Source organism: Urocitellus parryii, chromosome 8 (assembly GCF_045843805.1).
Source record: "Urocitellus parryii isolate mUroPar1 chromosome 8, mUroPar1.hap1, whole genome shotgun sequence".
In the NCBI taxonomy this organism is placed as follows: Eukaryota; Metazoa; Chordata; class Mammalia; order Rodentia; family Sciuridae; genus Urocitellus; species Urocitellus parryii.
Genome location: NC_135538.1, coordinates 16,702,045 through 16,719,402, shown reverse-complemented (window position 1 = coordinate 16,719,402; position 17,358 = coordinate 16,702,045). Strand labels below are relative to the sequence as shown.

The following is a 17,358-nucleotide window of genomic DNA, read 5'->3' as shown; positions in this document are numbered from 1 at the left end:
ATTTTAATCAATTATAAAATAGTCATCTTTCTCACAGAAATACTGCCTTCATAGACTTTTGCATTAGTAATGCAAGGAAAATAAACCAAAAGAAAAAAAATTGAAAAATTTAAGTTTGAAACAGATTGCTGGTAATTTTAGGAGTAAAATGAGATAAGTATATTAAATATTAAAGAGGACTGTTGAAAATTTATAAAAATAGACCTAAATCATCCCACTTATTTCCTGTTTTAAAGTGAAAACTTTTGCGCAGCGAGTAGAAACATCAAATATTTTTCTTTATGTATTCTTTTCTTTCTTACTGTTCAAACATTCACTTGTAAAAATTCACCAGCATAAAATTCAACCAAAGTTCACAGACTCACCCAAAATATGTCATTAGAAAACCATCAATACCTATATTTTTCCAAATTTCTCTTTTATTAATTGCAGGATTTACCCTTTTTTTTTTATTTAGTTGTAGCTGGACACAATGCCTTTATTTTATTTATTTTTATGTAGTGCTGAGGATCCAACCTAGCACCTCGCACGTTCTAGGCGAGCGCTCTACCACTAAGCCACAACCCCAGCCCCAGGATTTACCTTCTTATTGGCCCAAATCTTGAGAATATTATTTCCAGATCCTCATCTGTGGTCACTGGATTCAATTTACATACAAACAGCACATTTTCTGGAGGTTTAATATCTGCATCAGGTAGATCTCCTACCTAAATTATAAACAAAAACTTAAGTCAATTCCTTTACTGAGGTTCCATCCTAAATACTTTATCTAAGGCCACAACACAGATTTCCCTAAAATATCTAAATTTCCTCCATAAATTCCAGCCTTAGGAAAATAAATCTTATAAGACTTTAAAATTTGAAACTCTACCATTCCTGGTATTAACAATATTATATTATGTGCATAATGAATCCCACTATTATATATAATTATAAGGCAATATTACAAAAACAATAAAAAAAATAATAACAGCTAATATTTGCACCACAAAAAAGAACTGAGAGAATGGTAAAGTGGACATAGCAAAAATGTTAAAAATTAGTGAATCTGGGCTGTGGTTGTAGCTCAGTGGTAGAGCACTTGTCTAGCATGTGTGAGGCACTGGTTCAATCCTCAGCACCATATAAAAATACATAAAAGTACTATGTCCATATACAACTAAAAAATTTTTTTAAAAATTGGTGAATCCGGGGCTGGGGGGTGTAACTCAGTTGGTAGAATGCTTGCCTCGCATGCACAAGGCCCTGGGTTCAATCCCCCACACTACATACACACAAAAAAATTGGCAAGTCTTACTTTATGTTAATTGTACCTCAATAAAAATTGACATAAAAATTGTTTTAAAAAAGGGTATTAAAAGTAAATACTTAAAAAAAATTGGTGAATCCTAGTAAAAGGTATATATAACTTCTATACTCTGTTCTTCTATAAGTTTGAAATTATCTAAAAACATAAAAGTTTTAAAAATGACAATCCATTTTTCCTTTGGCACAAACTTCCTGAAGTTTTACAGTTGAAGTTTGATTATAATCTAATAATATTTCCCTTATAAGTCACTTGTTCTTCTTGCCAGTTCCTCAAAAGATCTAGGGGCATTTAACCACTGAGCTACATCTCAAGCCCTTTATTATTTCTTGTCAGGGTTTCATTAAGTTATTTAGGCTGGCTTTGAAATTATGATCCTCCTGCCTCATAGAGGTGTGAGCCACTATACCCTGCCTCAAAAGATCTTTCTTTTATGTCCAATAATTAAAAAATTTTTTTATTTGTTCTTTTTAGTTACACATGACAGTAGAATGTATTTTGCCAAATTATACATATATAAAATATAACTTATGCTATTTAGGATCCCACTGTTGTGGCTGTACATGATGTAGAATTACCCTGGTTGTGTATAAAAATACAAGGCTAGGAAAATTATGACTGATTAATTCTACTATCTTTCCTATTCCCCTCCCTAATCCTTTCCCTTTGTCTAATCCAGTGGATTTGTACGATTCCCCTTCCCAACCTCCTTTGTTTTGGGTTAGCATTCACAAATCAGAGAGAACATTTGGGATTTGTTGTTTTGGGGATTGGTTTATTTCACTTAGCATGATATTCTCCAGTTCTATCCATTTACCAGCAAATGCCATAATTTCATTCTTCTTTATGGCTCAGTAATATTCCATTGTCTATATGTAACACATTTTCTTTATCCATTCATCCAATGAAGGACACTTGGGTTGTTTCCATAACTTGGCTATTGTAAGTTGAGCTGATGTGGCTGCATAAATGTAGTATGCTGCTTTTAAGTTCTTTTGAGTATAAACCAAGGAGGGGGATAACTGGGTCAAATGGTGGTTCCATTCCAAGTTTTCTAAGGAATCTCCACACTCTTTCCATAGTAGTTGCACCAATTTGCAGTCCCACCAACAATACATGAGAGTACCTTTCTCCCCACATCCTTGCCAACATTTTTATTTGTATTCTTTACAATTGCCATTCTGAGTGGAATGAGATGGGCTCTCACTGTAGTTTTAATTTGCATTTCTCTAATTGACAGAGATGTTGAACATTTTCCATATTTTTTTTTTGACCATTTGTGTTTCTTCTTCTGTGAAGTGTTTGTTTAGTTCCTTTGCCCATTTACTGATTGGGTTATTTATTTTTCTGGTGTTAAGTTTTTTGAGTTCTTTGTATATCCTGGACATTAATGCCTTATCTGAGGTACTTACGATGGTGAAGATTTTCTACCAATCTGTAGAATCTCTGTACATATTCCTGATTGTTTCCTTTGCTGAGAAGTTTTTCAGGTTGATACCATCCCATTTATTGATCCTTGATTTTACTTCTTGTGCTTTGGTCTTCATATCTGTTTTGGTTCCAATACCATGCTGTTTTTGTTACTATAGATCTGTAGTGTAATTTAAGGTCTGGCATTGTGATGTCTCTCTCCTGCATCACTTTTCACTCTAAGGATTGCTTTTTCTATTTCTGTGAAGAACAACATTGGGATCTTTATAGGAATTGCATTAAATCTGTAGAGTGCTTCTGGTAGTATGGCCATTTTTTTTAAATATTCATTTTTAGGTGTAGTCGGACACAACACAATGCCTTTATTTTTATTTTATGTGGTGCTGAGGATCGAACCCGGGTCCCAGCCGTGCTAGGCTAGGGCTCTACCGCTGAGCCACAATCCCAGCCCCAGCATGGCCATTTTGATAATATTGATTTTGCCTACCCAGGAACATGGAAGATCTTTCCATTTTCTAAGGTCTTCTTCAATTTCTTTCTTTAGAGTTCTGTAGTTTTCACTATAGAGGTCTTTAAACTCTTTTCTCAGGTTGATTTCCAAATATTTTACTTTTTTGAGGCTAATTGTAAAAGGGATAATTTTCCTGATATCTCTTTCAACTGATATATCCTTGGTGTTTAGAAATGCAATTGATTCATTGATGTTGATTTTATGTTCAATAGTTTTCTTAGAATTTGTCTTGCTATTGATTGTTCTGGATCAATACTCTTAGGTGTATATATGCTCAATTAAAAATGCCTGTGGCTGGGTACAGCGGCACATGCCTATAATCCCAGTGGCTTGGGAGTCTGAGATAGGAGGATCATGAGTTCAAAGCCAGCCTCAACAAAAGTGAGGCGCTAATCCACTCAGCAAGACTGTGTTTCTAATAAAATACAAAAACGGGCTAGGGATATTGCTCAATGGTTAAGTGCCCTTGGGTTCAATTCCTAGTACCAAAAAAAAAAAAAAAAAAAAGTGTTTCCAGCCTGGCCTATGCCTGCAACCTGAGTGATTTGCGAAGGTGAGGTAGGAGGATAACAAGTTCAAGGCCAGCCTGGATAATTTAGCAAGACTCTGTCTCAAAATAAAATTAAAAATAGGGGTGGGAATGTGGGGATATAGTTTTTAGTGGTAGACTTCCTTGGGTTCAATTCCCAGTACTGCAGAAAAGAAAAAGTGTATTTTCAACTTTTGTTTATTTCATTAAAGTTCTCTGAAATGAGAACTTTTGGCATTTATTCATTAATACTGGTAACATAAATATAAATTAATTAATAGAATATAAATTAATATAAATTTTAAAACAGACCAAAAATATAAAAACACTATTATGTACAATAATATTAAAAACAAAATTGTTATCCTTTCACTTAAGTGTTTATTAATCATCTATTATATAATATGCATACCTATTTCTTAAAAATAAGAAGGAAAAAAATGCCTATTACGTCAATTAATGGTTTACTGAATAACTAATCCCCAAATGACTTCATACTATGAGCAAGACAAAGGAGTGTATACCAGTTAAAAAAATATATAAATGTGCATATATATGTATATATATATATATATATTTTATATGTGCAGACATGTATTTATATATTTTTTAACTGATACACAAACATGAAAGTTGTACAAATATGTAACAACAAATCCCATTGTTATATAAAATTATAATGAACAAATAGAAAGGAAAAGAGAAAACATCAAAAATTATATATTTGAAGAAGTATATTTTAGAATTTTCAATTTTTACCCAGGTTTATTTTATCATTCAATGACTATTCTATGATAAAATCATAGAATTTGGAGGGAAATGGATGGCATTAGAGCAGATTATGCTAAGTGAAGCTAGTCAATCTTTAAAAAACAAATACCAAATGACTCCTCTGATATAAGGGGAGGAAACAAGGACAGGGTAGGGACGAAGAGCTTGAGACGAAGATTTTCATTAACAGGGTTGAGAGGTGGGAGGGAAAGGAAACGAGAAGGGGAATCGCATGGAAATGGAAGGCGATCCTCAGGGTTATACAAAATGACATATAAGAGGAAAGGAGGGGTAAGACAAGATAATTCAAATGGAAGAAGTGATTTACAGTAGAAGGGGTAGAGAGAGAAAAGGGGAGGGGAGGGGAGGGGAGGGGGGATAGTAGAAGAATAATACAGACAGCAGAATACATCAGACACTAGAAAGGCAATATGTCAATCAATGGAAGGGTAACTGATGTGATACAGCAATCTGTATACGGGATAAAATTGGGAGTTCATAACTCATTTGAATCAAACTGTGAAATATGATGTATGAGGAACTATGTAATGTTTTGAATGACCAACAATAAAAAAAAAAAAAAAAAAGAAAAAAAAAAAAAAATAAATAATTATTGTCAAAAAAAAAAAAAAAAAAAAAAAATGACTATTCTATTTAATTTCAATATTTGAGTGGTACAATGAAGAATTATTCTTAACATAAGATTTAATCTAATAAACATGCTTTTAAAAAGAGGTGAATATTAAACAATTGCAATTCAATTAATATTCATGTTAAAAATAATGAAATATCCACTTTCCATTTTTTATAAAAGCACTTGATACTATAATGATAATGGAACTGAATTTATTCATTTTCATGTGTTATTATATCATTCAAAATTTAATCTAGAGGAAAACTCTAAACTGAATTTTTAATATTTTACAACTATCATAAGAGCCAGAAATAAACTTATAAATAAATATGCATTAAATATATGGCAGATCAACTATTTGAACAAACATAATCATCTTACCATCTCTAAAAGAATAGCTTGAGTTTTGGCCTCTTTTTCTGCCTTTATTTCTTCTACTTCTTCAGCTGATCTTCCTTTGAAATCATCAATTTCTTCGTCTGCTCCTATTCGACCACTCTGTAAGGCAGAAGTTATTAATATAAATATTTAACAAATAAAAAAAATCTGAGAATCATGAAAGGTATTATGCTTCATTTACAAACCTCTGAAACTGATTTAAATTAATTCTATGACATTAGCCAGATTGGGCTTCTGATTTATTAGGAAATGAAAATAAACATCTATATAGATACTATTATCCAATTAAGTGCTGCTTGGAGAAGATAAATCATCTTAGAAATAAGCAAGCATCAATTTCAACCATAAAGATAAATTTGTCTTTGAGAAAGCCTCAAAAGCAAAAATTTATATCTTAGAATATCTGGGGGAAAGTCTGTGTTGTTCCACAGAAATTTCTGGTTCTAGCCTGGCTCTAGAGTATCTCAAGTTGAAAAATTCCCTCCCAGGATGATTGTTTAGTTTGGCCTTGAAGTTATTCTTCTAACTAGAGTTAGATTAAAAAAAAAAAAAATTCCAGATTCATATAAGCTTCCAGTGCTAAGGCTGTTCCAATGAAATAGATATTAAAAAAAGGAAGTCAGGGAAATAAACAGATAACTAGAAAAATGAGTATCTCCATGGAGTAGAAAAAGAACTCAACTCGTTCTAGTATAATTTATTAAGCAAAATAGTCATTATGAAGAAATTAATTTTTAATAGACTAAGAAGTTAAATCCATGCAAATTAATATGCACATACATTCAATCACAAGAAGGCTCTACTTACATCTAACTGTTCCTTTGTGGGTTCTGGTGATCGATCAGGAATTATTAAATCAGGAGGGTCATCAAACGGATCATCTAAAATCACTGTGTGATTTATCCTTACAAAAGTCCAAGTCAAATGTTACATTAAATATTTCAAAATCTATATTTTATTTTCATAGAATAACTTAAGTATCTTTAATGCCAAAACCCCCATTTTGCACAAAGATATTACTAATTCACAGTACACTTTCACAATGAGTATTACCGGTTTCCAATTTTTTTATATATTTCTCTGCATTACTTCAAAGAAGCAAAGTAAATGTCTAAATCTTAGTAATTTTCCACATTTCTCAATAAATTGCATTTAAAAATGAAAGCACAGTAATTTTTCCTAACAAAATCTATTATAAATAATTAGTACAAGTAGCAGGACACAGTGGTGCACACCTGATATCCCAGCCACTTGGGAGGCTGAGGCAGGAGGATCACAACTTTGAGGCCAGGCCTTGAAACTTAGTGAGGCCCTAGGCAACTTAGTGAGATCCTGTCTCAAAATAAAAAATAAAAAGGGCTGGGAATATGGCTCAGTGGTTAAAAAACCCTGGGTTCAATTCCTGGTACCAAAAAAATTTAAAAAGGGCTGGAATATAGCTCAGTGGTTAAGTACCCCTGGGTTCAATTCCTGGTACCAAAAAAGGAAAAAAAAAAAAAAAATTAGTATAAGTAGAAAAACACAAAAGGTTCTTTTTATGAGGATTCATTTTATATTAATTCACATTTTGGAATTAGTCAAAAACTAGTCCTATGTGCACCAGTCTCGTCACACATCACAGTATTAAAACATTCTAATACATTCAAGATAGTGAATTGTAATAATACCTGATATCCTGATATGGTACAAAATCCTTGTCAACAAAAGTCTCATTAATTTTCTTAACTATGTCCATGCCTTCTGTCACTTCACCAAATACTGTATGAACACCATCAAGGTAATCTAGATTTTCTCCTGTAGTAATAAGAAACTAACAGAAAGACAAAATAAATACAAAAATATGTATGTGTGTGTGTTTTGTCAGCTAAATTGACAAAACACACACACACACACACACACACACACACACACACACGAGTGAAACTCTACATTTACTGCACCAGTTCTTAAAAACTTGTTCCCAGAACTAAATAAAAAACAGAGTTTATATATAAGTTATCAACATGTACACAGATGTTTCCTCAATTGTTTAAAATGATTGGAAAAACCATGGCTCATTTTCTTCATGCATAAACAGTGAAAAACAATAGCACCTACCATAATAGATGGTCATGAGGATTAACCTTCCAATTAATCTATTTATTTATTTAATTTATATTTTTCTGTGGTGCTGAGAATCAATCTCAGGGTCTAGCACATATTAGGCAAGCATTTTACTACTAAGCTAGACCCCAAGCCCCAGTAATCTGTCTCCGTCTCTTTCTCTCTCTTTTTTTTTTTTTGGTGCTGGGCATTGAACCCAGGGCCTTGTGCATGCAAGGCAAGCACTCACCATCTGAGTTGTACCCCCAGCCCCCTAGCAATCACTTATAAAATAGTCAAAGGGAGAAGAATGCAGCTCAGTAGTAGAGTGCCTGCCTAGCAAGTATGAAGACCTGAGTTTGATCATAGTATCACGAAAAAATAAAAAATAAAAATAAGTAATAAACACTGAAAGGGTCTATAAATGTGAAAAGTAATAATCATGAACAGGATTGTGGTTAATATTATTCTTCTTTGTACTTTTCTGTATTTTCTAAATTATTCACAATGGGCAGGGCTTATATTTAAAAGAAGAAAATAATGTTTTCTGTTTTGCTTCAATCCCAGAGCCTTGTACATGTTAAGCATCTCCTCCACCCCTGAACTTCACCCTTAGATCTTTTCTTTTTTAAATTTTTAAAATTTATTATTATTTATACATGACAGTAAAATGCATTTTGACACTCATACATAAATGGAGTATAACTTCTCATTCTTATGGTTGTACATGATGTAGTATATAGTTTTTAAAATATTTTTTTTAGTTGTAGATAAACACAATACTTTTATTTTATTTATTTTTTATTTTTATGTGATGCTGAGGATCAAACTCAGTGCCTCATGAGCTTGAGGCAAGTACTCCACCACTGAGCCACATACCCAGCCCAATATATTTTTAATATAAGAAATATAGTGCAAGTTTTTTCTAATACATATCTTTGAATATGATTAACACATTCTTTCATTACTGAACAGCTTAAAAAGCCACTTTGTAAGTGGCTTCCAGTCCTTCATTTCTAAGCAAAGTTCATTTTATACACATTTCCTAACCTGAGATCCATGCTGATCACTGCCATTGTTCACCATGGACACAGTGCCTTTCTTCTTGTGCTTAATTCTTGGCACTTTTTCTGCCTCAAAAAAGCTTGCTTGATCACCGTACAGCTGACTGGAAATACATATAATAAGGTTATAAAATATAAGTTCTGTCAAAATATAAATGTAGAAGTACTATAATATAGTATTACCAACTACTTCTCTATAGAAATGATACTATGATTCAAAAGACTCCTCTCTTTTACTAAAAACATTTAGAAACTTTCCCAAGTTTCCTACATTTTAATCATATTTTAATATGAAGACTTAAAAATAAGCAATTCTAGTTTTCATTTAAAAATAAAAGAACCTACCCAAAAATAGACTCTCCTCCTCGACCAGTCCCAGTAGGATCACCAGTTTGTATGATAAAATCCCTCTATAATATTCAGAAATTTTTGTTAATTGTCACAGAGTTTGACAGTTCCAATAACAAAGGACATGACTAACAACCACTAACTCACCTGTACATTGTGAATAAGGCAATAATTGTAATATTTTATTTTGCACAATTTCAGGAAATTCAAGCAGGCTGAAAGACAGTAAATATACAATTTATTATAGTAATCCACAAATTTGGTTTTAAACAAGTAAAACCACAGTTAGTACAATTTAATATCTAAATTACTATCAAAAGTAAAACAATAGTTAAATTCCAAAGTCAAGTGAACACAAATAGTTACAATACTAGATATCTAATAGCATAATTTATGCCACTTAAATAGTAAAATGGTAAAAAGTAGTATAAAAACTGTTACAAGGGTTCAAAAGAGAGATTGTTTCTAGATGAGGAAATTAAAAGACTCATGGAGGCTTTGGGAAAACATTCAAAGATCTGGACTATACTGGAACATCACATGGTATACCAAAAATATGAGCAATATTTATATGTCAATTAAAAATAAATATATAATAAAAGAACTGGGCTGGCAGAGAGTAAAAAGTGAAAATTTCATGCTGGGAAGGTATATGGAAAAGCCTAGAAGTGGGAATTTAATTTTGCAAGGAGGGTGGTATCCAAAAGATCAATCTAAATTCTACAATATTCTGGTATTACAAAATGATAGATGGTGAAAATCTGGAGAGATGGTGCCCAAGGTGTTGGACAGTCTTCAATATCAAGTTTTCAATTGTTTTCTTGAAAATATTTCTGAACTCATTGTGAAGAGACAGAATTACAGGCTGGGGTTGTGGCTCAGCGGTAGAGCATTGCCTGGCATGTGTGAGGTCCTGGGTTCAAATCCTAGCACCACATATAAATAAATAAACAAAGGTCCATCAACAACTTAAAAAAAATTCTTTAAACAAAAAAAGAAAAGAGACAGAAGTAATCCTTTTACTAGAAAACAAAAATAATGGACCTAGGCAATGACCATCAATGGCTGCCAAAATCTTTAGATGACAAACTGATGGAAACACTTTAAAGGCCTGAAACCACTGTCTAAGTTCAATATCACAAAAAGAGCCAACCAGACGTCAAGTGCCTCCTAAATGTGATGTAGGCAAAAGTACACTCTATATGAAACATTCTTGCCCCAAACAAATTTGATGGAGGTTCTGAATCTAAACAATTTATACAAAATAGAAGGGATAGAGGAATATGTTAAAAGACACAAAAGAGAAATAATCAGCCAAATGCCAAATGAAATTCTACAAAACAAATGACCCAGATTCTTTCTCAAGAATTTTTTCGGGGGGAAAAAAGGGGTAGGGGGATACCATAAGCTAAAACATTTAAGAAATATATTAATCAATATATATAGGTATTGTTGAGATCCTAGTTTAAAATATCACATTTTAAAAATGTTCAAGAGCTAAGAGGAAAGTTTAAATAATACCAAGAAATTATTGTTAACTTTTTAAGGTATAATAATGATTTGTGGGTTTTTTTTAAGGAATTATCTTGTAATTCAATAAATCCAGTAGAGGTGGGTTTATCATAAAGGAAACAAGACTGGGACTAGTTATGTGATGAGAACTGTTAAACAAAAATGGCCACGGAATATGAGACTTCATTTACATGACTGTCTCTACATTTATAATACAAAGTAAAAAGAGAAAAAGAGAGAGAGAGAGAGAGAGCACGCATGCAGGAAAGATTGAATATACTATCAAATGATAAGCAGGTATTCATATACCTTCAAATATGTATACATGTGGACTTGGGTTTTTGGTATTTTAGGCTACCTACACAGAACCACTGCTTTCTAATTATGTAAGGCCTTATAATATGGCCTTATAAGGCCTTTCTAATTATGTAAGGCCTTATGTAAGGCCTTTCTAATTAAAGGTAAGGCCTTACCTTACCTTTAGTTCTTTACAACACTGGGAAGAGACCCATTCATTTTGTAAGATGCTGCTCTACAGGGACAGAGTCAATGGAACTTAAAGGAAAGCAAAACGAAGAGACAAAAAACACAAGTCTCATTGGGTAAGATGGCACATGCCTATAATCCCAGTAACATGGGAGGATGAGGCAGGAGATTTCAAATTTTGAGGTCAGCCTCAGCAAGTTAGTGAGACCCTCCCTCAAAACAAAAAATAAAAAGGACTGGGGATGTAGCTCAGTGGCTAAGTGCCTCTAAGTTCAATACCTAATACCAAAAATAAAAATAAAACAATCCAATTCCCTAAATCATCCTTTTGTATGTGTGTGTGTGTGTGTGTGTGTGTGTGTGTGTGTGTGTTTTGCTTGGGTTTCAACTACAACATCTCTTGAACTCAGAGATTCAGTCATCTGTAAAGCCAAGCTTACTGCAATAACATAGGCAATTATTTTGTTTAAGCCAGTTTTAGTTGCATTTTTATCACATGCAAAGAGTCCTAGAATACAACACATTTATATGCATGGGCCACTACAATTAATCTCTAAGTTTGTCTCAAAGTGGAAGACACTGTACTGGATACTCAAGACACAGAGATAATTAAGGTACAGTTTCTGCTCTCATTGAAGTACATTCTTGAGAGGAGATGAGACTTATATAAATAATTTCAGGACAATAGGTAAATGTCATAATGAGTGTCATATGACTTACAAAGCTACCTGAGGCAGAGCACAAGGAACAGATCTAACAGATCTGCTTTGGGACCAGGAGTGCTGCATAGAAGAGATCATGCTTGATCTGAGATTTGAAAAAGCAGGGTTCTCCAGAAGAAAAAGAGTGTAGCAGAACATGGAACCGGGCAACAGTAAGCGAAGGGTAAAAACTATAAAGAATAAGTGTTTGCAGGGGACAGGCAACAGCTGAGGGTGGGGAGTAGGAGACACTCACTGTACAGCACTGAAGCCAGTTTCATCCTCTTTGATAAACTGCATTTCTTGGGGACAGGACCCAGGCTGTAACTAATTTCTCCTAGTCTCCAACTTTTCCTAAATCTGAAACATTCTCCACACTGCTGCCTATTACTTTCTCAAAGCAAGTATGCTACGCACGCACACATCAATCCTACTTTTAAAACCTTCTTTCCAAAACTCTGGTCCTCAGAATGGCACACAGAATTATTCAGGATCTGACCTAATCTTACCTGACCAGACTGCAAGTCTACCACTTCCCTTCACATACCTCCTTCCAAACTACTTGCCATTTCCCCAAACTCCAAGCAAACCAGGAGAAAAACCTTCATTCCCACTCATCTTTGAAAAAGCTAGTAGATGTGTTCTCACTTCGCATCTCCCTACCAGGACTAAAGAATTACTCTCGCCTCTGGTTTCCATAGCAACTTACACGTTCCTCCACAACAATTTAAGAGTTCAGACGGATTCGTGCATCGAAGTCTCCCAGGGGAGAATCAGACCATAAAGGGCAGGACGCCTAGGCTAGGGCTTAGCCCAGTGGCTTGCAGCCTCTGTCCATACCTCTGGGCACCGGCTTCTTCCCTCTAGACGGGACGCGATGCCAACACTCGCTGTGCCAAGCACATCCTCCTTGCTTTTAAGACTGAACTGATCACACACCAATGAATATTTGTTGTGTTCCTCTCAAGACAAGAGAAAGCAGAGTAAAACCACAAAAGCCACTGGCATAGCATAGGCAGCCTCCTCACCCCACACACCCAAAGGCAATTCATGACCGCAGCGCCCTGCGCCCGACCGGCCCACACAAGATGCAGGAGAAGCGCTGCCTAGGTTCAAACGAATTCTCCTCACAAAAACTTTTCTAAACAAGGCCCGCTAATGGAATAGTGTGGCGGCGGGCACCAGCAGCTCGAGCCAGTGGCCCCTGGGGACCTGGGGAAGCAGAGAGGGGAAAGCGGGGAGACGGGCTCGTGGTCCCGGCCAGGGGTGATCGGGGCGTGAGCCTCACCGCGCGGCCGCTCCTCCGTGTACAAGTCTATGACGACGTCGCCCAAAGTGGTCTCCAGCAGAACCGCCATGGCGCCGGCTCCTCCTCGGCAACAAGCCCCGGGAGGCGGGGGGCGGAGGATTGACAAGCGCGGCCCGACGTTTTCTACGCCACGCGTCGCCCTGGGCGCGACGCGTGCTTGCGTCATCCCCCGGCGCCACCGCCCTCTTTCGGGCTGCTTTTTCTTTTGGCTCAGTCAGCGCTTGGTCAACCCCGCAGGAGTTTCTCTGTTGCGGAACGTTTGAAAGTCCGGGTTGGCCCTTGCTGACCCGTCTGCGAGCCTATCTCTCAGAGGATAACGCTATAAGATTTTTGTGCCCCTTTTTATGCCCATCTTCAGAATAGGAAGGTTCTCCTGGCGGCGTGGTGGTCCCCGACCTTCTTTTCGATTCTCTTCTCACAGCTCTACATTGAGAACTCCAGGCCCGAAGCTCACCGTTTGTTACTGGGAAAGGTGATTAACAAGGAGTTTGTTTTTTCTGCGAGTACTGTCTAGCGACTAACCCTGGTAGTAGCCACACATGGCGAGTATAAAGTATAACTTCGTTAGGTTTTGGAATAAGTATAATAAGTATAACTTCCTTTGTTCGACAAGCTAAAAAGTAACAGGCGTTATCCCCAAATCTCTACTGGTATGATGAATACTCTAGAAGACTTAAAACTAGTTTTGACTTCTCTTTGGGGTTTTGGGCCCTCCAGTAACAGTTTTCTGTGCAAACTTTACTCTCCACTCTCCTGGTCAACAAACTTGCTCTCTTGTATGCATTCTTACTCTCTCTTTATACGTATCAATGTAAATCTGGGATGTGTGCTATGGCTGAGCATGGGCAATTCCAAGGAGACAAAGAAAGACACGGGTTTTTGAAGGTAAAATGAAGGTTACGTAAATTGTTTTGAAATTATTCTATTCTAGAAAGACGAAACAAGGTGGTATCCGCCAAGGTAGACATTCTGGCAGAAATATTCTTTGTGGGGCTGGGGATATAGCTGTCTTGGTGTAGAGTGCTTGGCTCGCATGAGCAGGCCCCGGGTTCAATCCCAGCACCACACAAACACACACACACTCACCTTTTTTATGAGAGGTGTGCAGGTTAAGATCCTTGTAGATTTTCAACACGGCATATGTTCCTGAGAGCCTTTCCTTTATGGTCTCATGCCTTCGTTTTGTTAGGTTTTGGAATAAGTATAACTTCATCTTGATTCTAGCAGCTTTCACACCTAGAACCTCCAGTTAACTTCTTATCTGACACTAAGCCAAAGTTTTTATAATAGTTTACAGGCCTTACATGAACTCCTTCTACTCCATCTTCCTGTCTTCTTTCTTATTCCCCTGAAACTACACTAGCCTTTTTTGCTGTTCCCTGAACACTGGGGACAAATACCTGCATCAGGGCCTTTTCACTAGCTGAACTTTCTAGTTGGAGTTTTCATCATCTAGTATGGTATTTAGGAATTTGTTTATCGTTGTTACAGTGTATATTCCAGAAATATAATAAACTTTGTTGCTTAATTCCTAGTGCCTACAGATTTTCCATGGGGAGTTTTAATTGGTAGATTTAAAACAAGCAGGCATGAGTTCCAGTAGGTCACACTGTGGCTGAGAGTTGGTCACTATGGCTTATCTGCCCAGTATCTGTCGGTATGAAGGTTAGTAGGGCCACTTGAGCAGGCTGCATCTAGCTGTCCCCTATAGAGATGCTCAAGAGGGGCAGTTGTGTTAGACAGGTATCTGGATTATCCATACTGAAGAACTGGGTGGAGGTATAGAACTGGAAACCATGTAAAGGGTGACTGAACTCTGCTTCTGGTTTGAGAAAGTCCACCTTATATTCAGAATGGATGCCAAGGCCACGTAAAATTATTTACCTATGCATCTGGGTTACTATGACTCAAAATTATTTATACCTCCACCATTTAATTGTTGTTAACATTTGTCATAGATGACTTTCCCTTTTCTTTCTTTTTTTAATATGACAATTTTTATTCATTTTTTTTAATGGTACTAGGGATTAAACCCAGGGGCACTTTACTACTGAGCCACATTTCCAGCCCTTTTGTTGTTGTTGTTGTTTTGTTTTTTTTTCATTTTGAGACAGTCTCACTAAGTTACTGAAAGCCTTGCTAAGTTTCTGAGGCTGGCCTAGAACTTGCAATTCTCCTCCTCAGCCTCCCAACTGCTGGGATTACAAGCATATGCTACCATGCCCAGCCCTGACAAGATCTCTAACTAGGATACTCTTTCTTTTTAGAGCTGGGGATTGAATCCAGGGCACTTCACATGCTAGACAATAACTCTACCACACCCCTTCCCTGAAGGATACTAATCAAGCAAAATTTACAGTACACTTTTTAACATCCTTGGGAATGGCTCTCTTTGCACACCCTCAGGTTGTTGATACCAGTTAGCTGGGGTAGCAGACAGTAGGAGATGTATCTTGGATGTGATTCTTCTCTGTTTTTGTGGTAGTAAGAAGTAAATATCTATCACACTCTCCTGTTTCTCCATTTCTCCCAACCCAGTTCATGCCAAATTTTCCAAATCAGTGAAGGAACATTTTATTGCTCTGTGTATGTGTGGAGGGGGTTGCTGGGGATTGCATCCAGGGCTTCATACATGCCAGGCAAGCACTCTACTAAATTATGATGTTTAACTTTTAATATGAACCAGTATAATATGTTGGTTCACAATGCCAGGGCTAAAATTCATGGCCCCATCACCATTCTTTAATTTAGGGCAAAACATTTAATCTCTATAAATTTTTTTTAATAATTTTTTTTGGTTGTAAGTGGACACAATACCTTTATTTTATTTACTTTTATGTGGTGCTGAGTATCAAATCTAGTGCATCACACATGCTAGGCAAGCACTCTACCACTGAGCTACAATTCCAGCCCCTATAAATATGTTTTGTATATAAAAAATGGAATCATAATTCATCACAATAAATGCTGGCTGCCACAATGATATTTCTGAATTGTTTTTCATATGAGAAGCATCATCCATCATGGTGGGTCTAATAAAATTCACTTCTAAATTAATGGATGAGAAGTACACTGTAAAAGCAGTTTTTTAATATCTTAGAAAATATAAGATAAAATTTGTCAATGATTTTTAAGAGATGTAAAAAAGTATATCCTTGTTTCTTGCTCTCCTTATTATCCTCTCCTGGAGGTCTTCAGGAAGTTCAAAAATATACAGTTGAGTAAATGTGGAAAAGAGGAGTGGAAATGTGTTTCAACATCAGTGCAGTGACTCACTCTATCCCAGAAATTGAAACCAGATACAAAGTGTCCCAGTCTTCCCTTTGGTATCCAGCCTGCTTTGTTTTTTTTGTTTTTTGGTTTTTTTTTTTTAATTTTTTTATAGTTGTAGATGGACAGCATGCCTTTATTTTATTTGTTTATTTTTATGACCACATAAAAATAAACCCAGTGCCTCACAAGTATAAGGCAAGTACTCTACCGCTGAGCCAAGCCCCAGCACCCAGCCTGCTTTGAATTGCAGAAAAGCTGAATTCAAATTTCAAATATGGGAATGATGAAAATAACAAATCATTGGCTGAAGAAGGAAATAAATCATGGTTTGGGGTCCAAGGGTATTATCTGATGAAGGAATGAAGGGATTTTTTTTTTTTGTGTGTGTGTGTGTGTGTGTGTGTGTGTGTGATGCTGGCCCAGGGCCTTGTGTATGTGAGGCAAGCACTCTACCAACTGACCTATATCCCCAGCCCCTGAAGATTTATTTTTAATACAACTTACATGCTGTTAGAAATTTTTAGACTATTTACTGTTACTTGAAAGATTATCTTCATTAAGTGGAAAGCACTTTGTGTGTACTGAACTACAGTGGATTCCTGTGTTAGGTGATACTCCTTTTCATTGCTTTAATGATCAAGGAAGTCAAGTTGACATGTGCGGACACAAAAGATCAAAACACACACTATGCTGGTCTGGTTGCTCAAGACTGTAATCCCAGCAATCCCAGTGCTCTGGAGGCTGAGACAGGAGAATTACAAGTTCAAAGCCAGCTTCAGCAAAAGCGAGGCACTAAGCAACTCAGTAAGACCCTTTCTCTAAATAAAATATAAAATCAGGCCAGGGATATGGCTCAGTGGTTGAGTGCCCCTGAGTTCAATCCCCAGTATCCCCCGCAAACAACAACAAAAACCCACTGTAATTTAAGCAATGGCTGAGTTGGTTTACAGATTAATAAAAAAGTCAGGTATGCCAAGCTGAGTCTGATGACATTCTAATGGA

At 36.1% G+C, this 17,358-nt stretch overlaps 1 protein-coding gene across 2 annotated transcripts in view; it reads right to left on the bottom strand.

The window, feature by feature from the left end:
- Ppil4 (peptidylprolyl isomerase like 4) overlaps positions 1-13,174 on the bottom strand; it is a 37,407-nt gene extending 24,233 nt beyond the window's left edge. For both annotated transcript variants that reach the window (XM_026401954.2, XM_077801730.1), the window contains exons 1-8: positions 13,063-13,174; positions 9,223-9,290; positions 9,073-9,137; positions 8,714-8,831; positions 7,249-7,391; positions 6,389-6,485; positions 5,564-5,680; positions 583-707 (exon numbers count right to left, since the gene is read on the bottom strand). In XM_026401954.2, the coding sequence (XP_026257739.1) occupies positions 583-707; positions 5,564-5,680; positions 6,389-6,485; positions 7,249-7,391; positions 8,714-8,831; positions 9,073-9,137; positions 9,223-9,290; positions 13,063-13,132 (803 nt within the window). In that variant the 5' untranslated portion in view covers positions 13,133-13,174. The remainder of the gene's footprint in view (positions 1-582; positions 708-5,563; positions 5,681-6,388; positions 6,486-7,248; positions 7,392-8,713; positions 8,832-9,072; positions 9,138-9,222; positions 9,291-13,062) is intronic.
- Between the last annotated feature and the right edge of the window lie 4,184 nt (positions 13,175-17,358).